Source organism: Cetorhinus maximus, chromosome 27, assembly GCF_964194155.1.
Source record: "Cetorhinus maximus chromosome 27, sCetMax3.hap1.1, whole genome shotgun sequence".
Taxonomy (NCBI): domain Eukaryota; kingdom Metazoa; phylum Chordata; class Chondrichthyes; order Lamniformes; family Cetorhinidae; genus Cetorhinus; species Cetorhinus maximus.
The window spans coordinates 27,855,527-27,881,309 of NC_135905.1; the positions used below are offsets into that span (position 1 = coordinate 27,855,527).

The following is a 25,783-nucleotide window of genomic DNA, read 5'->3' on the forward strand; positions in this document are numbered from 1 at the left end:
GCTTTCCCCTTTGAGTGCACACACTGGCAGCCATGAATTTTGTCCACACCGTGTCCATTGTCACTTTGGAAGCTTTCTGTGACCAGTGAGGAACCGAACCACATTTGGTTATATAGCACCTTTCAAACCTTCCCAAAGCGTTTTCCAGCCAATAAAATACATTTTGAAGTGTAGTCACTGTTGTGGGCAGGTCTTGTGGCACAGTGGGTCACGTCCCTACCTCTGAGTCAGAAGCTCTGGGTTCAAGTCTCACTTCAGGACTTGGTGGAAGGTGCATTCATAACGTGGCCAAATGGATTGGCTATCAGCCTGTAAATCCTTCCAATGTGCCTGATGGCAGGTGGTAAGAGTGGGAGAGTTTCCTGGTCAGCCATACTGCACAATGACCACTACAGTCCTTTGCCAGGTGTAATCGTGGACATATCCAATGGACATGCATGGTTGCCAATGCCTTCTTAGGGCATGGTACCTGGAGGAGGAGGGGTCACTGTTGTAAGATAGGGAAACAGAACAGCCAACATATGCACAGCAAGGTCCCACAAGCAACAATGTAATAATTGCCAGATAGTCTATTTTAGTAATGTTGTTTGAGTGATAATTATTGGCATGGGACACAGGAGGTAACTTCCCTGCCCTTCTAAATAGTGCCTTGGGATCTTTAATATCCACTGAGTGGAAAGATGGGGCAGAAGGCCATTCAGCCCATCATGCCAGCACTAACACTTCAGAGGAGCTTTCTATCCTAATCCCATGTCCTAATGCCTGTGCCTTTTTATTTTCCTTCCTTTCAAAGAATTATCCAATTCAAAAACAGTTTTCAATGTAAAACCTCCGTTTATATGATCAAGTTCCTGTCTCAAAAGCGCTTGTGATGAGCATTCTTTGTTCACATCACTCTTTGTGTGTAAACATTTATTGTAAGTTCCTCCTCTGTTCTTCCAGCCAATTTCATGCCCCCTTGTTTCTCATCCATTAACCAGTGGAAACAATCTTCAATTCTGTAACCTTTTGAAAACCCCTGTAATCCTGAAAACCTTTAATTTAGTATTCCCCTTATCATAACGACATAAGAAGGAGGAGCTAGGAGAAGGCCATTCGGCCCCTCAAGCCTGCTCTGGCATTCACTAAGATCATGGCTGACCTGATTGTGGCCTTAACTCTACCCCACTATCGCCATATCCCTTGATTCCCCTAGTGCCCACAAATCTAGTGATCTCTGACTTGAATATACTCAACGACTTGAGCATCCACAGTTGCTTGGCATTGAGAATTCCAAAGCTTCATAACCCTTTGAACAAATCTCTCCTCATCTCAGTCCTAAATGGCCAACCCCTTATTCTGAGACTTTGACCCATATTCTAGGTTTCCCAGCCAGGGGATAGTCCTCCCAGTGTGTAGCCTATCAAGCCCTTTGAAAAGAATGTTATATGTTTCAATGGAATCACCTCACATTCTTCTTCACTCCAGTGAGTACAGGCCTAGTCTACTCAGTCTCTCCTCATAGAACAATCCCCTCACCCCAGGAACCAGTCTGTTGAATCTTTGATGCATTGAAATGAGACCCAATATTTTTCAAACCTTCAGCATTACAATGGCATGGCTCGATTTTTCTTGAGGGAGATAGTTAGATGCGACTTAGCACTCGTCAAGGAAAGGATTTGTAGGGATGGTGTCTTTGATAGGACGATTATTCATGGTCTGTGAATGGAGCAGGATAGGGGTATTAAGGAGTTGCCTGGTGCAGTGTTTAAATGTTTCTCTATTTATTTCCCAGGGGATGGAGGCATGGTAGCCTACATGATCTTGTCTGGATCGGAGAGGAAGTTTGCCATTGATGAGAGTACAGGCCTTATCACTACAGTGAATTACCTCGATTATGAAACCAGAACCAGCTATCTCATGAATATCTCTGCCACAGACCAAGCCCCACCTTACAACAGGGGTTACTGCACTGTCTACATCACCTTATTAAATGAGTTGGATGAGCCTGTGCAGTTTACAAATGCATCATATGAAGCTACACTTAGAGAAAATATCGCAACTGGGACTGAAGTGGTCCAGATCCAAGCTCACTCTGCTGATAACATGAACCTGATCACCTATAGGTTTGACCCTGACACCTCTGCCCGGACTCTGTCCTTATTCCAAATAAACAGAGTCACTGTGAGTACATCAGAATTGTGTTTGAATCCTGAATCGCTTCCTGGCGTCTTAAGTTCAAAGTTTCACTCTCACTCTTGGGCTTCTTTCTTGTGGCACCAGGAGTTAGATATTTATCTCCACATTGTGCATGTTGCGCATTGCGTGAGTCAAGAACAGAGAGAGAGAGAAAAGGCAACTTTCCTTCCATTATTTCAATGGAAGGAGAGTCGGACGGATTCTGTTAAAGACACGCAGCTCTCCCAGGCTTTAATTTCTTTTCTACTGTGTTCGAAATGTTTCGCCACTTCCTCACTGTCACTGGGTCAAAATCCTGGAACTCCCTCCCTAACAGCGCTGTGGAAGTACCTACCCCACAGGGACTGCAGCAGCTCAAGAAGGCAGCTCACCACCACCTTCTCGGGATGTGCAATAAATGCTGGCCTAGCCAGCATGCCCAGGTCCCATCAAAGAAGAAAACAAAATCGCTCCTCCCAGATGAAAATCTTACCATAGAAACATAATACAGCATTGAAGGAGACCATTCAGCCCATTGTGCCAGTGGTGGGTCGTTGAAAGGGCTATCCACCCAGTTCCACTCCCCTGTCCTTTCCTCTCAGTCCTGCAGAACTTTCCTTTTCAAATTTTATCCAATTCCCATTTGAAAGTTACTATTGAATCTGTTTCCATCGCCCTTTCAGTCAGTGCATCCCAGGTCACAACATCTCGCTGCATAAATTTTTTAGACTTCACCTGCTCTCTGGTTCATTTGCCAGTTTTCTTAAATGTGTGTCCTCTGGTTACCGACCCTCCCGCCAGTGGAAACAGCTTCTCCTCATTTGCGCCACCAAAACACTTCACGATTTTGAACGTCTCTATTAAATCTGAATAATCGCAACTCTTTTTGAAATAAATATTAATTTTTGAGTATATATCCAGTTCCTTTTTAGGATTTTTGGGTGTGTCAAAAATCTAAATCTCAGCTCCCTAACAGGATGTTAGATGTTGAACCTATATTTTGGGTAGGATGCGTTTCACTGACTCTCCTCCCTTTGCCTGTTACAGGGTGTGATAACTGTCCGAGGACAGGCTGATAGGGAGAAGGGAGATTATTATCTGATCACAGTCATAGCAGATGATGGAGGACCCAAGAAGGACTCCACTGTGGTAAGAATTTATATTTTATTCAAATCAAAATGTCGTTGTGTGTAATTAATAATATAACTAAAAGTAAATCCAGATTTTATTCACAAACTCTGATAGCTGTCATTAATATTCTGACTGTAGACTCCTGGGACCCACTGCTCAGGAGAAGAACAGGCTTTAGATGAGATTCATGGCTCTAGAAACTGGGTGGTGTTGCACCCATTTTTCAGGTGCTAAGTGATCTACCAAGTCCCCAAAATGGTGGATAGAAAACGCATGCACACACATCTGATCAGAATACTTCCACCAGCTTCATATTTACCCTCCCCAAGCCCTGACCCTCCCCATTCTCCTCTCTCGACCCCCGATCCTCCTACCCTCGTCCCCCAAACCCCGACTCCTCCCCAACACCCCCATTCTCCCCACCCTCCTCTCCTAAACCCTGACCCCCCCCCAACCCCAATCCTCCCCACCCACTCTTCCAACACCCCCATTCTCCCCATCCACCCTCTCCAAAACCCTCGATCCTCCCCAGCCTTGCCATCCTCCACATCCCCAATCCTACCCACCTTCCTCACCCAACCCCAATACCTGACCCAGTCCTGGGCCCACTTGGTCTGAGGGCTGCTGTTTTAATGGAAACAGCCCAAACTTTCACTGGTCTTCAGAATGGCTGAGGTGACTAATTGGCTCAGATATAATGAGGTGTGAGCTCAGTATCAGAGGAGCTGTCGCCTTCACCATTCTGACAAAGGGCAAGGGCCCTTCCCACCAAGATTTCTTAGCCGCTGTATTTTGTAACATGGCTGATGTAAAACTTGTCTCTTTCCTCAGAACTTTTCAAAAGCTATAATACGGGCAGCAAAATTAATTGGAAAAAGTGTCACATTATTACCCAGGCTGAGATTTCATAATACGGAAGCTCTTCAATCATTTTAAAATGATCGATGTGACATGTTTAACTAATAAATCATTTCTTTTGTTTCTGTCTTATCATGGATGAACAGAAGGTAAATTATGTGTATCACTTGTTTTGTGTGGATTAATCTGTTCTGTGTTAGTGGACCCATGTATGTTGCATGTTAGCAGGTAATGTTTGCTCTCTCAGACGTTTGCTCTCTCAGGTGGGTATAAAAGATCCCAAGGCTCCTCCAACAGCACATCCGAAACCCGCAACCTCTACCATCTAGAAGGAGAAGGGCAGCAGGTGTATAGGAACACCACCACCTGCAGGCTCCCCTCCCAAGTCACACACCATCCTGACTTAGAAATACATTGTTGGTCTTTCATTATCATTGGGTCAAAATCCTGAAACTCCCTGTCTAACAGCATTGTGAGTGCAACTTCGGCACTTGGAATGCAGCGATTCAGGAAGGCAGCTCACAACCACCTTCTTAAAAGCAGTCGGGAATGGGCAATAAACGCTGGCCCTGCCTGCAAAACCCACATCCCATGAATGAATTTTTTTTGAAAAATTAAAATACCTCAGGGCACTCTCCTAAAGAAGAATAAGGAAATTGTCCCTCATCTGCTGTCCAATATTTACCCCTCAGCCAAAGGAATAATTGTCTAGTCATTATCCTCATTGTCATTTGTGGGATCTTGCTGTGTGCAAATTGGCTGCCTCATTTTCTACATTACAACAGTGACTACACTTCAGAAAGCACCTCATTGGCTGTAAGAGGCTCCGGAATGCCTTGAGGTTGTAAAAGACGCCATATAAATACAAGCCTTTCTTCACTTTTGCCACAGGAAAAGAGTTGCCAATCTTTCTGTTCTAAAACGCACGAGTTGTGCCACCAGGAGTGCATGTTGAGTGCAGAGACACTGATGGGGAAGGTGCAGATTCACAAAAGCGATGTGCCGCCATCACTGATGGGTTTATGAAATCGGATCCAGACCCCGTTATCTGGAAAAACACAAAGACGATGCCGCGACGCACCAACAAACTTCCGTAAAATATTGTGCCTCTTTGGAAAGAGACATTCCACTCTCGGGCATTGTAACAAATTGCGATTTGGCGGAAGGGCTAGGTTTGACAAACAGTTACAATCAAGTGTTGATCCCTGTGGGGGTTAAGATTAAGAATGTCTCTCCTTTCTGCCTGTTGTTTACAAATCTCACAAGATCCTTGTTTAAACATTCTAACGCCAGGAGCGCAGAAGGGGCTGTGGGCTGTGGCTCCATTGATAATCTTGCACTAGTACAGATTTCGTGTGCTGAATAGCCAGGAATCCTGTGACTCTGATGACCTCCAGGAGAACCCAATCTGCAAGTCGTGTTTGTGGATCAATCTGTATTTTGACAAGCTTTGCTTATAATTAAAGCTCCATGACCTATATGTTCCGAGGAAGAGTCATATTGGACTCGGAACATTAACTCTGTGACCTCTCCAATGGACACTGCCAGGCTGGCTGAGTTATTTTCCAGCACGTTCTATTTTAATTTCAGATTTCCAGCATCCGCAATATTTTGCTTTTATTATAATGACCCACTTGTTGCCCATATTTGTGTGTTTCAACTCTATCTTCCATGTTAATTTCAAAGAAACATAAGAAATAGAAGCAGGATAGACCATTTGAGTCTGTTCCGCAATGTGCAAGGGTACAGGAGAAGGCAGGAGGCGCTAAGGCACTAAGTCACAATGCTCATTCAGAGAGTCGGTGCAGACAAGATGGGCCAAATGGCCTCCTTCTGCACTGTAACAATTCTGTGATTCTGAATCAATAAAGTAATGGCTGATCTTCTTCCTCAACTTTGTCTTCATGCACTATCCCCATATTGCTTAATTCCCTTAGTACCCAATTGCTGTTTGTCCTGAATATACTCAAGAGCTGATCATCCCTAGCAAAACTGGAGTCAATGGGAATCAGGGGGAAAACTCTCCACTGATTGGAGTCATACCCAGCACAAAGGAAGATGGTTGTGGTTGTTGGAGGTCAGTCACCTCAGCTGCAGGACATCACTGCAGGAGTTCCTCGGGTAGTGTCCTAGGTCCAACCATCTTCAGCTGCTTCATCAATGACCTTCCGTCCATCATAAGGTCACAAATGGGGATGTTCAGTGATGATCGCACAAAGTTCACCATTTGTGACTCCTCAGATACTGACAATATCCAGACTTGGGCTGACAACTGGCAAGTAACATTCATGCCACACAAGTGCCAGGCAATGACCATCTCCAACAAGAGAGAAGTTAACAATCGCCCCTTGACGTTCAATGGCATTACCTTCACTGTATCCCCCACTATCAACATTCTGATGGTTACCATTAACCAGAAACTGAACTGAACTAGACATATAAATACAGTGGCTATAAGAGCAGATAAGAGGCTAAGAATCCTGCGACGGGTAACTCACCTCCTGACTCCACAAAGCCTGTCCACCATCTACAAGGCACAAGTTAGGAGTGTGATGGAATACTTTCCACTTGCCTGGATGAGTGCAGCTCCCACAACACTCAAGAAGCTTGACACCATCCAGGACAAAGCAGCCCACTTGATTGGCACCACACCCACAAACATTCACACCCTCCATCACCGAGGCACAGGAGCAGCAGTGTGCACCATGTACAAGATGCACTGCAGGATCTCACCAAGGCTCCTTCAACAGCACCTTCCAAACTACGACCAATGCCATCTACAAGGACAAGGGCAGCAGGTAGATGGGAACACCACCACCTGGAAGTTCCCCTCCAAGTCGCTCACCATCCTGACTTGGAAATATATCGCCGTTCCTTCACTATCGGTGGGTCAAAGTCCTGGAACACCCTCCCTAACAGCACTGTGGGTGTACCTACACTACATAGACTGCAGCGGTTCAAGAAGGCAGCTCATCACCACCTTCTCAAGGGCAACTAGGGAAGGGCAATAAATACTGGCCCAGCCAGCGAAGCCCACATCCCATGAATGAATTTTTTTAAAAATCCACAAAGAGGGTTAGAGAATCCCAAAGATTCAGAGCCCTCCGAGTGACGACATTTCTCCTTATCACAACGCTAAATGGCCGATACCGTGTGCTGAGACTGTGACCTTGTGTTCAGCTAGGAGGAAGAAAAAATAAACTCGAGGCTCTCCAGGACAACAGGACTGGCAACTGCATTAAAATGGCGGACAAAGGAACATCAGATGGATGCATGAAACATTTCTCCACTAGCAACTGACAACACTCATTTCTGGGTTCATTGTATTAGTGCTTCATGGGAAACTGGAAATAAATACTTTGCTGTGAGAATGTGGGGGCATTCCTTTCATTTCCGAAGCTGCGATCAGATATACCGTGCGCTGCTGAAATTATCCGTCTTCAATCAGTATCATAACATCAGCCTGAGCAAATTAAAAACAACAGGAACATTGTACATAGAACCTGCAGAGTTTAAATGATCCAGCTCCTCAGAAGGAAAACAAGGAAAGGCTGCAAGTTAATTGCTACTCAGCGTTTCTGATCACTGGGGGGGAGGTTGGAACAGCGATTAGAAATACATAGAGCTCTGCGAGTGATACTGAGGGACTCTGCGAGGCAAAGTCAGACAGTGACAGTCTTTCCGATTATGTTACTGTTGTCGTTTCATTTGTTTGCCGTTGAATCCCCAAGGCCCAGTGTTGTGATCCCCTCCTGAAGACGGGTGGAAATTCCTGTGAAGACGTGGGATAATTCCAACAGGGACAGGAGTAAACGGAAAGGGTTCTCGGCTGGTTCTCTTAAGCATCTTAAAGAAATAATGTACTTGTATTGACATCATTCTTTGGAACTATATCTGCTGCTTTTGACAACATCGCCCAGCGCTGTGCAGCCTATGAAGCACTTGTGAAGCACAGTCACTGTGGTCATATCGAAAGGGCATGAGCCAATTTTCAACAGCAAGTTCCCACAAACAGCAATGTAATAATGACCCAAATGATTAGCTTTTTTGTGATGTTGATTGAGGGATAGATATCGGGCAAGACACCGATGATAACTTGCCTGCTTTTCTTTGAAATGGCGCCGTGAGATATTTTGTGTCTGCCTGAGAAATCCGACAGGGCCTCATTCAAACTTCTCACCTGAAAGACAGCAGCTCCAACCGTGCTGCACTCTCTCAGTACTGCACCGGCGTGTCAGCCTAGATTTATGTGCTCAAGTAAACTTTCCTATGATTCTACGGGCAGAATTTCACCCAGGTTGGGTGGGCTCGTTGGGGGTGGTTGGAAAGCCGACTGCTGCCCGCGATCAGGGCGCTGCCTGTGTGGGCGAGGGGAGGAGGGTGAGCGCAAACCTCGTGCGAGTGCGCGCTTGAGAATCTCCCTGAGGCACGGAGCTGCCTCAGGAAGATGAAGAGTTATAAAAAAAAATTAAGAGAATAAAAACGTAATGAAACATGTCCCCTCACGTGACTCTGACACATGAGCAGGGACATGTTTTTAATTAAGTTTTAAAATGTTTATTTTATTTTTCATTTATTTTAGGTTGAGGTTTCCTAAAAAAAATGCAAAGGCCGCTTGGCCTTTTCGCCTGCCCGCCAACCGTTAGGTTGGACAGGCAGTGAAAAATTCAACTTAATTGATCATTTAATGGTCTTAACAGGCCTTTTAATTGTCAGCGGGCGCGCTGCCAACTCGTTTCCCGGCTGGCGCAAATGCGATGGGCCGAGTGGCGTCTTTCTGTGCTGTAAACTTTCTATGATTCGAAGTGCCTGAAGTGGAAAGCAAACCCACAACCTTCTGGCTGGGGTGGTAATGCTGCTGAGTGAGCCAGGCTGAAAGAGAAACGGGGTTAACTTTTCAGGTCCGTGACCTTTCACTAGAACTGGCAAATTATAGAGATGTATGTAGCAGGAACAAAGTCAAGAGGTGGAGTTGTCTGTCATTGGGTCATTAGAGCACTGAAGAAGGCCACTTGGCCTGTTGATTCCATGCTGGCCTCTCTCTAGAGTAACCCAGTCAGCCCCAAGCCCCCTCCTAACCTCCGTCGCCCTGCAAATTTATTTCCCTCAAGTGCCCATCCAATTCCCTTTTGCAATCGTTGACCATCTCCATTTCCCACCCTCCCTTTCTGGGCAGCAAGTTTCAGGCTGTTACCACTGTGGAACTGGAGGGGGCCAGGAAAGACAAAAGGGATGGCCTGTGATGGGGCGGAATGCAGGAACGAGTAAATGACAAAAGGGATGATGGTGCAAGGCAAAAAGAGGTGGTCATAGGATAAGTGCCAAAACAAAAGATGGGTCTAGAAGAGCTGTAAATGGGAACAGTAAATCCATCACCAGCAGCTGGTTTCTGAAATCGATGGGAGCCCTAGTTATTTTCAGAATTTGTTGAACTCGTTGTTGAGGCTGGTGACTCGAGCACTGGATTGGAGCCCAAGAAACGTTTGTACGTCATTGTCAAACCATCTTGCGTTTATCTTGATCGATAAAATACAGGATTTGATAGTTTTCTGGTTTACCTACAAAATGACAAAGTTTAGGTTGAGTTGGATTTGGAATGCATGGCCTGAGAGTGTGGTGCAGGCAGATTCAATCGTGGCTTCCAAAAGGGAATTGGATCATTCCTTGGAGGGGAAGAGTTCTCAGCGCGATGGCGATTGAGGCCAGCTGAGTTGCCCTAAGAGAGATGGAACGGACATGACGGCTGAATGGCCTCATTCTGTGCTGTACCCATTCTATATTCTGCGCTAAATATTTACCACTTAAAGAGCCGATTTCCTAAGTAACTGTGCGTGAACCTCCAAGCCAATCTTTGCACTTGATGCATTTTGAGGTATTTCTGCAAGACAAGATAAGCTGTTAGATCTTCCTTTCAGCCTCTCTGCAAGTGCAAGTTACCACTTATCTACTTTCGGAAATGAAGCGACAGAGGGGCACTTTCTGCTTTCATTCTGTATTATGCTGCCACAAGCTTCCTGTCTTGACAGATGTCTGACCTCCCAGTTGACCTCCGTTTAAGTTTTTCTTCAATGGCTCTTTTTAATGTATAACTTTTAAATCTTTTTTTTTGAGAGTGAGTTGAAAAACGAGTGAAGCAATTCATGCATTACTTCAAGGAAGTAAATCATCTTCTTTATTTCCTGATGTCTAAAGCTACAAGCCTCACACCCAAGTTCCAACTCTATTTGCCTCATGTTTCTTACTTGTTTATTGGTCCTGAGCTTGGTTGGACTAGAGGTTTGGAAAGGGCTGCTCTTAGCTCTGCTGCCTTAATGGTGGATGAATCTCGGGTCAAAACACCAAGGATTTTTAGCATCTGCAGCTTGAGATACGTGAAAACGTTTGTTAAAATGTTGTTAGCGGCCACAGGTGCTCCCTGGCGCACACCGAAGAGGCCAAAAAGTTGAGCTGGACGCCCCGTGTCAATTTCCATCCTTTCAAGTTTCAATGAAAGGCAGCATTGGAATTCCTTGCCCAAAGCTCTCTACCTCTCTCCTCCTCTAAGACGCTCCTACATCATTGACCAAACTTTTGGTCACCTGTCCTAATGTCATCTTAAGTAGCTGGTTGTCAGATTTTGTCACAATGCTCCCGTGAAGTGTGTTGGGTCATTTTACTGTGTTAAAGGTGTTATAGGAATGGAAGCCATCATTGTTGTTTTGACCCATGTACCTCAAACTGAGACCTGCCGAACAATTGCTCCAATGTTTCTTCACACTTCGCTTCCTGACTTCCCTTCCCCACTTGAGTATATTTGTCGTGCTTCAAGTCTTCCGTGCCAAGTGTCTAATCAGTGAGCTGACGGGCAGACTGTTGTAGGGTGGCCGAGTTGTGCTATTAGTGATAAGAGTTGATCTGCAGACACTTCTTGGGTGGAAACATGAAGTTTATTTACAATATACTCAGCAGCAATTACATGTGTGCTTTCAACTCCAACTCTATCTCTACACTGACTGCCAAGGTAGCCCGGGCTACTCTCTTATTGGTTGCTACAGATCATGTGATCTTCCTTAACAAATATTATTCTTAAAGGTACATTACAACTAAATAAAACCATAATTACTACATTCCTCCCCCTTTAACTCAGCTATACATATTATATTTACAGGTACATATTTTTCAAGACAACATAATATTTACACTGGGTAAGAAATTCACAAGTTCAGTCTTTCAGGTGGTTTCCTGATATGTGTGGAATGTCTCAGCTCCACAACTTCAGATTCTTTGTCAGTAACCTCCTTTTCAGGTGTTCCTGTGAGCACTTGCAGTTCTGTATCCTCAGCTCTTACAGGAACATCAGACATGTCAGTCCTGGGTTGAGTATCCTCAGCAGGAAATGTAGACCTGGTCATGATCACTGGTGAAACTAAATCTTAGTGATTTGTCTCTCTCTTCCTTAAATGGTCCACATTTTTATGGATGATCTGGCCTTGCACCTCCACATGGTAAGATAGAGGTCCGGTCACCACTTATTTCACCCGGTAACTAGTTTGGTCCTTCCCCGACGTTTTTCACGTATACCGGCTCTCCCATGGTCAATTTCTTCTTGTGACTATGCCAGTCGTGTCTAGTTTTCTGACTTCCCTGATTCGTTTCCACCTTCCCCTCTAAATTTGGCATTATTAAGCTCAATCTTACCCTGAGACAGCGTTTCATCAATAACTCCGCAGGTGTGACACCTGTTGTTGTGTGAAGGGTAGTCCTGTAATGAAAAAGAAAGTGTGCTAGCTTGGTTGCCAAGCAATCACCGGTTAACTTTCTCATGCCTGTCTTGAACATTTGAACCGCTCTTTTGGCCAGTCCGTTTGAGGGAGGGTGGGTACGGTGCAGTTTTCACATGAGTGATACCGTTGAGGCTGATAAACCGTTGAAACTCAGCACTCGTAAATGCTGTGCCATTATCAGAAACAACTACTTCTCGTAGTCCGTTAATGGCAAAACTTTGACGTAGTTTCTCAATTGTAGTGGCCGACGTTGGTGACTTCACCTCATGTATGTCCAACCATTTTGAATGGGCATCGACAATGAGCAGAAACATTGACTACGTTGGACCTTTCATGGGAACAATATGTAACCACACCCAGGGCCTACCCAGCCATTCCCATGGGTGTAATGGAGCTGTCACTGGCAACTTGTGCAGCAGCTGACATTGCACAGAGTGCTTTACTAAACTCTCTATCCCACCATCCATCCTGGGTCACCATGGATTGCTGTGTGCTATGGTTTTCATTTGGGAAATTCCTGGATGGGCACTGTGTAGTTCAATTAAAGGTGGCTCCCTTCCCTTTGGAGGAACTATCACTCGTGCTCCCCACAATAAGATACCATCCTGGCTGGTTAGTTCATGTCTTCTGTTGAAGTACGGTTTCATTTCCTCAGATACGGGCTCCTGCGACCAACTCTGTATCAATTGTTCTCGTACTTGATCTGATTTGTCAAGCACATACCAGCGAGGAATCTAAGAAATTTAACAGTAAAAGAAGTTCCTGTGGAACTGGGACATTCTCATCATTTTCTTGTAAAGGCAAACGACTAAGGGCATCGGCGTTTGTGATTTGATTACCAGGCCTATGTATGAAGGTGTATTCGTATGCTGCCAGAACTAAAGCCCATCGTTGTATTCTTGCTGAGGCTATGGGTGGTATATCCTTGTCCTCACCAAACAACCCTAGCAATGGTTTGTGGTCTGTTAAGATTGTAAAATGGCGGCTGTGTACGTACTGGTGAAATTTCTTGATGCCAAAGATGATGGACAGGCCTTTTTCTATCTGCAAGTATCCCTTTTCCGCTGTGGTCAGCGCTCTTGATACGTAACCTATTGGCTGTTCTGTGCCATCGTCCATCTGATGAAAGAGAACTGCTCCCAATCTGTAGGGAGATGTGCCACACGTCAGCACCAACTTATCTGTCTGGTCATAATGTACTAATAGATTGGACGAGTGTAACAATTGTTTCACCTTTATGAAAGCTTCTTTCTGGGGCGCCTCCCAAGACCAACGTTCTTTTTTTTAAGTAGAGAAAGCAGGGGGGGCAGCACTGTAGACAAATTGGGTAAGAACCGCCCATAATAGTTGACCATTCCTCGGAATGATTTGAGTTCTGATGTGTTCGTTGGCGCAGGTGCCTCTCTTATGGATCTCGCTTTCTCCTCGTCCTGGTGGAGGCCCTGTAAATCTACCCGGTGACCCAAATAGATTACCTCCCTCTTCTGGAACGTGCACTTTTCTTTTTTTAAACACACTCCTGCTTGCGAGAAATGTTTTAGGACTTCTAAGTTTGCCAAATGCTCTTTTTCAGTGAATCCTTTCACCAGTACATCGTCTAAATAGACTACAACCTGGGGCAGTCCCTGCAGTAAGCTTTCCATTGTTCTCTGAGAGATGGCACAAGCGGAGGAGACACCGAAAGGCAATTGTGTATATTGGTCCAACCCCTTGTGGGTATAAATTGAGACAAATTCCCGGGAGGCATTTCCCAACTCTAGTTGTTGATGAGCATGACTCATGTCACGCTTTGTGTACGTTGTCCCTCCTGCCAGCTTGGCGTACAGGTCTTCACTTTTTGGAATAGGTGCCTGTCTAGCTTAGCTACTTTATTAACCGTCACCATGGGTGCTGCCTATTCAGAGAACTGGACAGGTTGCATAACGCCCAGATTCTCTAGTCTGTTCAGTTCAATGTTGACCTGTTCTCGCAGGGCGTATGGCACCGGTCTCACCGAGGGGTTGCTTCCAGATCCACATGAACCTTGGCCTGTAGGTCCTGGATTTTCCCCAGTTCGTCCTTAAAGACAGTGACGTACTTTCTGAGTAGCTCTGGTAACCCACTTGCTCTCAACTGGAAAATTGCAGTCCATTCTAACTTAACCTCCTTTAACCAATTTCACCCCAGGAGGCTTGGCCCTTCACCTGCTACCACCAAGGGTAGTTTTGTCGATTGGCTTCCATAATGGACAGTTACTCTGCTTATGCCTTTTGTTTGAATGTCTTCACTCGTGTATGTTTTTAGCTTGGCGGCTGTTTCTTCTAAACTTAATTGATGTTCAGCATAATTTCGATATCCAAAGGCACGTTCCCCAGTTACTGTAGTGGAAGCTCCCGTGTCCACTTCCATTCTAACAGGTCTGCCATTTACTTTCACTGTGACAAATATTGGTTCTGTCTTTCCAACTTTCAATTAAACAACGAGTAAATGTCTGAATTTGTTGTTTCAGGCTCCTCTACATTGTAGGTTTCATTGGGCTTCTTCTTTTGTGTACAATCCTGCCTGAACCTTTCCTCGCACTGCCTCATTATACGTCCATTTCTGTGACAATAGTAGCATTCGATTTTTTTAAACTGCCATTCGCCAAAAGACTGCTTGTTTCCACCTCCATTAAAATCATTCTTTGATTTCACTGCTAAGTTATTTTTCTTTATTCTCCAGCTGTTTCCTGCTTCTCGGCAGAGTCTCACTTTTTCACGCCTCTTTCGGCTGAGGTTTCCCACCCGGTGTGGAGAATGGCACCATTTTGCGCTCCCTGTATTGCTTTTGAATCTCTTACTGTGCTTTCCATGGCCAGCGCTATCTCTAGCGTCTTTTTGAAATCCTGATTCACTTCAAACAATAATCTTTTTTGACTAGTGTCCTCTTTCACACCACATACTAACTGATCCCTGAGCACGTCGTCCAGATCACAATGTTCCGTTAGCTGCTTCAAATTTGCCACGTAGCATGCATTTCTCTCACCCAGGGTTCTATTTCGCAAATTGAACCTAAACCCCTGCATCGGACTTGGGTTGAAAGTGACCCTTCACAAGGTCCACCAATTCATTGAAATTCTTCGAATCTGGGTCACTGGGTGCCATCAAACTTCAAATCAAGCTGTAGATTTTGCTCCCACAAGTACTCAGGAGGATCGCTTGCCTCTTCTCTTCCCCCGTAATCTCATTCGCTTGAAAAAAGAATGTGAGACGTTCTAAGCATTGAGACCAATCATCTGTAACTGGTTCAAAAGGACCAATTTGTGGCATTTTGAGGGGAGATAACTTCTTCAATTCTAACAGAGCTTGCTACTTACAATCACTGGGCAAGGTACGGTGCCGATTTCTTCTGTTCAATCCTATTTTATCCTTATCGCCAGTTTGTTGTAGGGTGGCCAAGTTGTACTATTACTGATAGAGTTGATCTGCAGGCACTTTTTGGGTGGAAACATGAAGTTTATTTACAATATACTCAGCAGCAACTACATGTGTGCTTTGAACTCCAACTCTGTCGCTACACTGACTGCTGAGGTAGCCCTCACTACTCTGTTATTGGTTACTACAAATCATGTGATCTTCCTTAAAAAGGATTATTCTTAAAGGTACATTACAACTGAATAAAACCATAATTATTACACAGACAGACCTATTTCTAAGGATTTGTGTGCTGCTCTGTCAAAGGGCTGCCTTGTCCAGGCATCATCTTTTTCCCTCATACTCCGAGCACTCCAATGCCTCCCTCTGATGGTAGGGTAAGAATTCATCACCTGCTGTATCAGGATGCAAACCTTCGCTGTGTATTTCAGTAGTGTACAACAAACCTTCACTGTGTACCACAGCAGTGTATAACAAACCTTCACTGTGTACCACAGCAGTGTACAACAAACCTTCACTGTGTATCTCAGCAGTGTACAACAAACCTTCACTGTGTATCTCAGCAGTGTACAACAAACCTTCACTGTGTATCTCAGCAGTGTACAACAAACCTTCAATGTGTACCACAGCAGTGTACAACAAACCTTCGCTGTGTATCTCAGCATTGTACAACAACCCTTCACTGTGTATCTCAGCTGTGTGTACAACAAACCTTCACTGTGTATCTCAGCAGTGTACAACAAACCTACACTATGTATCTCAGTAGTGTACAACAAACCTTCACTGTGTAACTCAGCAGTGTACAACAAACCTTCACTGTGTATCTCAGCAGTGTACAACAAACCTACACTATGTATCTCAGTAGTGTACAACAAACCTTCACTGTGTATCTCAGCAGTGTACAACAAACCTACACTATGTATCTCAGTAGTGTACAACAAACCTTCACTGTGTAACTCAGCAGTGTACAACAAACCTTCACTGTGTACCACAGCAGTGTACAACAAACCTTCACTGTGTATCTCAGCAGTGTACAACAAACCTTCACTGTGTATCTCAGCAGTGTATAGCGCAGCGTCCCTAATGCAGCACCATGAACGTGTCATCATGTGTCTCTCCAAATTATATTGTGTTAGAAGAACATCTAAAAGTAATAATTAGAGAAATGCAAGTTTGAAAGCACTTTGTATATGACAGAAAAAACAATATGGAGTGAAGATTGAGTAACTTTTCACCTTTAGAAGAAGCTTCATTGAATGCTGGCAAGAAAGGAGACTGACATTTAAAGAGATATTAGCATCATTGATTGAGAATTTTCACAATTTAGGAAGATTGGTCCCTCATCAAAGAAGGGAATGAACAGACAGGGGATAAGAGCAATCGATAACAGAATGAACATCCATGTACCTTCAGTGGAACAGGCTTAATGAGTTAAGTGGCCTTTTCTCGCTTTAGACTCTATATTTATTTGCCATCTCACTTTTCATCCAACAGGTAATCATTAATATTGAAGATGAGAATGACAACAGTCCAGTGTTTGATGCTACTTCGGATTCCTCTGTGGAGGTTCCGGAGGACGTTCCTGTTGGGAAGAGGGTGGCTGTTGTATTTGCCCATGATCTGGATGTGAAGAAGAACGGAATGGTACGAGCTGCCTCATTCTCAAGTATTTTGTTTCATAATGGAATTTTTCCACCTCCGTTGATTTTGGAAGTTGTTAGGTCAACAAGCAGCCTCTAATCTAAAGAGGCTTTTAAGTGACAGCAATAAGTAACCTCTCCCCAAACTTAGGATCCATCTAAATCATGTCTAGATAGGGGAGTATGTGGCAGTGGCTTTAAAGGGTTAGGTCAGGTTAGCAGATGAGCATTACAAGCATGCTCCACACTCAAGTCTACTCATGGGCAATGCCACAGAAGATCAATTAGTAATGCATTCACATTAAGAAAACCCAGGTGACTTTAGCTAAGCTGGGCCAAGTAGTTTTAATCATCCATGTCTATCTTGCGAATCCAACCAGATAAAGGAGTCTAAGCAGTAAATATCATATACTGCGAGGAACATTCTCTCAGGGCAGTTTTCTTAAAACCAGCAGCGTCAATGATCCATTTCCATCTTTATCGTGCAAAACTAATTTTGTGTCTTTATAAACTGCAGGTTAACTTCACCATTCTGTCTGGAAATACTAACGAAGCCTTCAGAATTAGGACAACCAACAGTAGCCGTGGAGAGATCTACCTTGCCCGACGTATGGACAGAGAACAGACTGATCGATACGTATTGACGGTAAGTTCAATGAATGTCACTGGGTGTCCATTTATCGTTGAGCCAGTCCATGTAGTTGGCCCTTGTCCACTAAGTGAAGGCTTCTCACGGATCTTCAGTAAGTCAATCTAGGCATCACATCTCAAGGCAACACCCTGTCTTTTTATGCCTATCCATTCCAGCCCACATGATGATTTGGGAGATTTAGATGAAGAAGGTCATTCTGTCCTATTTGATCTCACCTTTCCAGATTACCAACCCCACTACCTTCTTCCATTCACTTCACCGGACACAAAAGTCAGGAGAGGCTATTTAATAGGTGGTTGAGCCGCTATCGTGCATTTTACATGATCAGACGAAGTCAAGATCACCTCCATGGTCTTCATTCTGGGGGCTGAATTTCCTCAGCGTTTCTCCCCTCCCTCCACTGTAACTTTGGGAATATGGCAGGACTCCAGTTTATACGGGCAAATGGGGTTTCTGTCATGGAGGCAAAATTCCCACCCCTTCCTGCCTCCTTGGTTCAGTACCGCCCACCCCCATCTTTCCCAAGTTGCCACTTCTAGCAGCTCAGTGTTTGGAAGGGCAGGTGATGGTGAGAAGTGCACCCACCCCACAGTCCCCATAAAGGGCAGAGTAGAAGAAACCATCCAATCAGGGTGGAGGTAATTGATGAATAAACAGCCCCTCCATCTCCTTTTGAAAATGGCGGGCATTTCGGAAACTCACAAAACAGGTGAGGCTAATTTTTGTTTCTGGAAGTAACTGTGACTGTCTCCCAAAGTGACATTTCCTAAACCCTCCACTATCAGTTTGCAGATGATCTGTAGATCGTTGGAACCATTATTGGGAAGCGAGGCATAACTCACCTAGTAAATGTTGTGCGGTGAAAGCGGACTCTTGTATACTGGTGAAACCGGCAGGCCGGCTGCAGCTGTTGGTTTTTCCCAAGTACCTGCTCAGGTTCATAAATCAGAGGAGGCTTCACCTTCTGGTCGCTGCAAGGATGCAGCGTGGTTCCTGATTCCCAATTGGCGTCAGCCACCCACTGCTAGTTCAGCAAGGGCAAGACTGCACACTGCTTTAAGATGTTTGAGTGCTCCTTGATCATGATCAATCATTCCCTGTGTTCTGTGCCATTTTCGCACTCTGTTTTCTGTTTAAAAGCACAGAATCGTTCTCCACAAGCTGGGCTAGTGGCTTGCAATGACAAAGCCAACTTCCTTTTCTGTAACAAAGGGTTGTTGGATTTGTTTTTAATATTCATTCATGGGATGTGGGCATGGCTGGCTGGGCCAGCATTTATTGACCGCCCCTAATTGCCCTTTAATAGTCAACCGTGGGTCTGGGGTCCGGAGTCACATGTAGGCCAGACCAGGTAAGGACAGCCAATTCCCTTCCCTAAAGGACATTATGACAATTGGCAATGGCTTCATGGTCATCATTAGACTTTTAATTCCAGATTTTTATTGGATTCAGGTTTCACCATCAGCCGTGGTGAGATTCGAACCCAAGTTTGCAGAGAATTACCCTGAGCCTCTGGAATTCTAGTCCATTGACAATACCATTTGCACCTGTTTTTTAACCAAAGCTATAGAACAATGACCTTGTCCATTTTCCTCAATAAGCACAAGTAGAGATGTTCATATCAGCTTATTACAGTGGACAGATTAAGCTACAGGATCTGCCATTTTCTTCTTTTCAGATTCAGGCCTTTGACAATGGTTTACAGCCGCGTAAAACAAATCACATTCTAACCATCACAGCCGTGGATGTCAATGACAATGCCCCAGTTATCGCAAACCCTGAGAACTACAACATCAGCATTTACGAGGTAAATTCTGCTGCCTGTTTCACTGGATTCTGTGAAAACAGCAAATGTTGGTGGCAGAAATTGGAGAGAGTCAAAGATCTACCCAGTGTCTTGGAATTAACATCTTAGTTAGTGAATAAATCGGAATGAGTTTAAATGGCATTGTTAACACCTCTGATAGTCTTCACAATCTAACAAAATGTAGGTCCTATTTGATGGATCCTTCCATACGTTGTGGGATATTTTAAATGGGTTCATATATCTGCTAATGTAGCAGAACCCAGTCAGCTTCAGTCAAGTGCCGCACTTCAAGTGTCCCAAAGCGCATTATCAAGGCAGTTGCCTTAAAAGTAAACTGAGGTGATCACTTAGAAAATGAAGAGAAGATATGTTGTGATGGAGACAGTGGTGGAAGGCTGGAGGTGAGAAAGGGAAGCCACGAGCGGCAAAGCAGACAATTTGGAGGGAGCTTCAGTGAGGGAAGGGATATGGGTGTTCCATTTGAGGTCAGGGATGACAGCGATGCCAACACCCTTCGATGGAGAAGGGCTCAGTGTGGGAGCAGCAAAGTTCGGAGGCGGGAGAAGCTTTAGGAAAATGCATCTGAAGTATCAAAGAAAGATCGAAATAAACTTGCATTTATAAAGCACCTTATTATATCCTCAGGACATCCATCGAGCGCTTCAGAACAAATGAAATACTTTTCATAATGAGGGGGTCACTGTTGCTACACAGGGAAATCCAGCATCATTTTACACACAGCAGAGTCCCTCAAAGAGCACATGGATAGTCAGGTGATCTGTTTTCAGTGGTGTTGATTGAGGGAGGCACTTTGACCAGAATACTACTTGCTTCTCTCCAGAAAGTGAACAGGCACTGATAAATAGATCCGAAGCCAGTTGGTGAAGTATGAAACCATATGCAAGTCCATTTCTTGATAAAGCAAAAGCAAAATACTGCAGATGCTGGAAATCTGAAATAAAAACAGAAAATGCTGGAAAGACTCGGCAGGCCTGACAACATCTGTGGAGAGAGAAACCAAGTTAACGTTTCGAGTCCGTATGACTTACTGTGGCTCTGAAGAAGGGCCATACGAACTCGAAATGTTAACTCTGTCTCTCTCTCCACAGATGCTGTCGGACCTGCTGAGTCTTTCCAGCATTTTTGGCTTCTATTCCATTCCTGGATAGTTCATTTATTCACAGAATGCAGCATAACTCATCCAGTGTCTCAGCAGCCCCCTCTTTATACTCTTTGGAGAAACAAAATCAACAAATTAAACTGAAAACCAATATGGGGTGACAGCCCCTGGTGGGGCACTGTAACTACAACAAAAAACGTGAAAGGAAAATTACAAAATTAAATCAAAATGTCATTCCGGTGGATGGCAATGCACCCCAGACCCCGCAAAAAACAAGCTCTGAGATTGGACTTTTTAAAAAATTCTTTCCCAGGGTCTGGGCACCACTGGCTAGGCCAACATTTATTGTCCATCCCTAACAGCCCTTGAGAAGGTGGTGGTAAGCCACCCACAGTGCTGTTGGGAAGGGAGATGCAAGATAAAGATGGCACCTCTGACAGTGTAGCACTCCCTCAGTACTGCACTGGGCTGTCATTCAGCCTTGATTTTTGTGTTCAAGTCCTGGGGTGGGGCTTCAACCAGGAACCTTGTGATTCAGGAGCAAGCGCGTTACCAGCTGAGCCATGGCTGACTCATCTTTGGGAAGGATCTCTCCCCAGTGGCAGCAGTAAACCAGTAAAACTTCCAAAGCGTAACACTGGACGCCAAGACACTGAGAAATGTTTAGCTCCTCAAGCTCCAGTTTTCTGCTCACTGGGTTGTTTCTCTGCAGGGCACCAGCTGGTTTTTAATTTTAACATGAAATGCCACGAACGCAAACAGCATCTGCTTTCTCCAATTTCACACCTGATGAAAGAATTTCACACCCCTCTGCTCCAGATCAAAGATTCACACCTGAGCGCCTGTTACCTACTTTGCAAATCTGTTTGCATCTTAGAATTATGCATGCACAAAAAGGACAATTTTTTTCCATTGATTATTTTTGATGAATAGATATTAAACTTTGTCCTTTATTTCAAGGTTGTTAACAATCTGTATTGAATTTCGATGCAATCTACTGTGGAACCAACATAATTGGAATACAGATCAGTATAGATAACTATTATTTGCATTCCCTTCTCCTGGAGTCAAGGAATGAAAGCAATATACTGAGGATGGGAATATTTTCCTATCTTTTTATTCACTCCTCTCAGTGAGAGCAGGAGAAATGTCTTCACTCAAAGGATTGTGAATCTTTGGATTTGTCTATGGAACTGTCTCCAAGCCTGACAGGCTTTAGTTATTGGTGCAAGTTATATCTTATCATTGGTTCGTTAGGAAGTTAGCAATAACCTGCTCACTGACGCCCAGTTTGGGTTCCGCCAGGGCCACTCAGCTCCTGATCTCATTACAGCCTTCGTTCAAACATGGATGAAAGAGCTGAACTCCCGAGGTGAGGTGAGAGTGACTGCCCTTGACATCAAGGCCGCACTTGACCGAGTGTGGCATCAAGGAGCCCCAGCAAAACTGGAGTCAATGGGAATCAGGGGGAAAACTCTCCACTGGTTTGAGTCATACCTAGCACAAAGGAAGATGGTTGTGGTTGTTAGCGGTCAGTTATCTCAACTCCAGGACATCACTGCAGGAGTTCCTCAGGGTAGTGTCCTAGGCCCAACCATCTTCAGCTGCTTCACCAATGACCTTCCTTCCATCATAAGGTCAGAAGTGGGGATGTTCGCTAATGATTGCACAATGTTCGGCACTGTTTGCAACTCCTCAGATACTGAAGCAGTCTATGTCCAAATGCAGCAAGACCTGGGCAATAGCCAGGCTTGGGCTGACAAGTGGCAAGTAACATTCACTCCACACAAGTGTCAGGCAATGACCATCTCCAACAAGAGAAAATCCAACCATCGCCCCTTAATGCTCAATGGCATTACCATCACTGAATTCCCCACTATCAACATCCTGGGGATTATCATTGACTAGAAACTGAACTGGACTAACCATACAAATACTGTGGCTACAAGAGCAGGTCAGAGGCTAGGAATCATGTGACGAGTAACTCACCTCCTGACTCCCCAAAGCCTGTCCACCATCTACAAGGCACAAGTCAGGAGTGTGATGGAATACTCCCCACTTGCCTGGATGAGTGCAGCTCCAGCAACACTCAAAAAGCTTGACACCACCCAGGACAAAGCAGCCCGCTTGATTGGCACCACACCCACAAACATTCACTCCCTCCACCACCAAAGCACAGTAGCAGCAGTGTGTACCATCTACTGATGCACTGCAGAAATTCACCAAGGCTCATTTGACAGCACCTTCCAAACCCATGACCACCTCTATCTAGAAGGGCAAGGGCAGCAGATAGATGGGAGCACCACCACCTGGAATTCCCCTCCAAGTCACTCTCCATCCTGACTTGGAAATATATCACAGTTCCTTCACTGTCGCTGGGTCAAAATCCTGGAACTCCCTCCCTAACAGCACTGTGGGTGTACCTACACCACATGGACTGCAGAGGTTCAAGAAGGCAGCTCACCACCACCTGCTCAAGGGCAATTAGGGATGGGCAATAAATGCTGGGCCAGCCAGCCAAGCCCACATCCCATGAATGAATGAAAAAAAAAGTCCCGGAAGTGAGCTAAGGCAATTTTAGCCAATCAAATCTGCTCCATTCGCAGCCAATGTAAAATTATTCTTGCCAGGAATTACCCCACACCTCATCTGATCACCCCCCTCCCTTAGAAGCACTGAAGATACTCCAGGCATTTTTCCTGGCCACCTGCCTCCATTCAGGCCCGATTCGGGCCGCAAAAATCTGGCCCCTGGTTAAAGAAGTAGGCTTCAAGGAGCATCTTAAAGGAGGAGAGAGAGATTTATGCATCAAGAAAGGAGGAAGTCACAGAGTCAATTTTGGAGAGAGCGCAGAAAAGATTCACGGGAATGATCCCAGGGATGAGGAACTTCAGTTATGAAGACAGATTGGAGAAGCTAGGACTGTTTTTTCTGAGAAAAGAAAGCTGAGAGGAGATTTGATATCAAAATCATTGATGAGTCTGGACAGAGTAAATAGGGAGAAGCTGTTCCCATTGGCGGCAGGATCGAGAATCTGAGGGCACGGTTTTGAAGTAATTAGTAAAAGAAGCACTGGTGATATGAGGAAAAACATTTTCACGCAACGAGTGGTTAGAGTCTGCAGTGTTGTGCCCGAGAGTGTGGTGGTGGCAGGTTCAACTGAAGCATTCAAAAGTTAATGAGGCTGTTATCTGAAAAGGAAGAGTGGGCAGGGTTACAGGGGAAGGCAGGAGGATGGAACTAGATGAGTTGTTCATTCGGAGAGCGAGTGCACACACGATGGGCCATAATGGCCTCCTGTGCAGTAACAATTCTGTGATTGTGATCTGTGATCATGGAGGCCATTCAGCCCAGCAAGTCCTTGCTCTCTATAGAGGAGGACTTGGTGCAATTTAGGATAAGGGCAGCAGCGTTTTGGATATGTGGCCCATTATTTTGTCAAGAGGCGCTGATGTATTTAAAGTATTGGCGTTAGCATCTCTGTTACAACCGCAGGCAACGGAATTCAGAGATGTCCATACCGAGCATTCATCAAATAATATAAGAGTATAATTTCCAACAACAGCAAGAGAAACTTTTTATCACCATGACACCTTAACACATGGATCATCCAAAGGGTTTTGCCAATTGGGATTCAGTCTTGAAGTTTGGGAAGGTTTGGGAGTTGAGGTATTTTGGGAAAGGTATGTGCAGGTGAGGCATTAGAGGGTTTTTTTAAGGCGGAGGGACAGTGCCAGGAGCGAGGAAACTCCAGAGTGAGGTATCTGAACCCTCTGCCACTGACAGTAGAGAAAAGATGGGATGGGGCGGGTGGGGACAAACAGTCGACCAGAGGTGGAAAAGCTGAGAAGCATTTAGAATGTGGGAATTTTCGCACAATCACAGAATTTTAACTGCACAGAAGGAGACCATTCGGCCCATCGTGCCTGCACCAGCTCTCCAAATGAGCAACATGACCTCGTGTCATTGCCCTGCCTTTTCCCCGTACCCCGGCACATTGTTTCTCTTCAAATAATCATCTAATGCTCTCCTGAATGCCTTGATTGAACCTGCCTCCACCACACTGCCAGGCAGTGAATTCCAGACCTGAGCAACTCATTGTGTGATAAAGTTTTTTCTCATGTCACATTTGCTTCTTTTGCAAATCATTTTAAATCTGTGCCCTCTCGTTCTTAATCCTTATACGAGCAGGAACAGCTTCTCCCTATTTACTCTGTCCAGCCCCCTCATGATTTTGAACATCTCTATCAAATTTCCTGTTAGCCGCCTTCTCTCCAAGGAGAACAGTCCCAACCTCTCCAATCTATCCTCATAGCTGAAGTTTCTCATCCCTGGAACCATTCTTGTTAAACCTTTTCTGCACTCTATCCAGAGTTCAGGGTTAATAGGGGATAAGACCAAAGAGTATGTGAATTCAAAAGATAAGGATTTTAAAATCAATGTCCTCAGGGATATGGAGGCATTGAGGTAGACAACTATGAAGGTGATGGAATAGATGGGTGACAGGTTGTTTTGGAGTAAGTCCTTGAATTTCTTTCTTTATTCTTCAATGGGATGTGGGCATCACTGGCAAAGCCAATATTTGCTGCCCATCCCTAATTGCACTTGAACTGAGTGTGTGGCTTGGCCATTTCAGAGCCAACCACATTGCTGTGGATCTGGAGTCACATGTAGGTCAGACCAGGCAAGGATGGCCGATTTCTTTCTCTAAAGGGCATTAGTGAACCAGATGGGTTTTTACAACAGTTAATGATAACTGTCATGGTCACCACTACCGAGTTTTATATTTTCGATTTATTAATTGAATTTAAATTTCACTATCTAAGGCTTTGAACCAGTACCCCCAGAGCATTAGCCTGGGCCTCTGGATTACTAGTCCAGTGACACTACCACCATGCCACCATCTCTTGGACACAAAGTATAGGAACAGGAGAAGGCCATGCAGGCTTTCGAGCTATCCTGTTACATCACGGATGATCTGTACCTCAACTCCATTTGCCTGCCTTTGATCCATAAACTAGACCCTGACCCAACGAGAAATATGTCTATCTCAGTAGTAAAGTTTTCAATTGATCTTGTACCAACAAACAGCCTTTGGAGGAGAGAATTCCACTGCCCTTTCCCCTGAATGGTCGAACTCTAATTTTAAGATTGTGAAGATTCCCACAACTGAAAAAAGCTTCTCTGTATCACCCCTAGCGAATCACAGAATCACACAGTGCAGGGGAGGCCCTTCGGCCCATCAAGTCTGCACCGACACGTG

The 25,783-nt window shown here is 44.8% G+C and overlaps 1 protein-coding gene across 1 annotated transcript in view; it reads left to right on the forward strand.

Moving 5' to 3' along the window:
* Positions 1–25,783, forward strand: part of cdh23 (cadherin-related 23) — a 701,272-nt gene that overhangs the window by 498,638 nt on the left and 176,851 nt on the right. Inside the window, exons 30-34 of the mRNA XM_078530938.1 lie at positions 1,775–2,163; positions 3,205–3,306; positions 16,796–16,945; positions 17,459–17,587; positions 19,272–19,400. Of these exons, the coding sequence (XP_078387064.1) occupies positions 1,775–2,163; positions 3,205–3,306; positions 16,796–16,945; positions 17,459–17,587; positions 19,272–19,400 (899 nt within the window). The remainder of the gene's footprint in view (positions 1–1,774; positions 2,164–3,204; positions 3,307–16,795; positions 16,946–17,458; positions 17,588–19,271; positions 19,401–25,783) is intronic.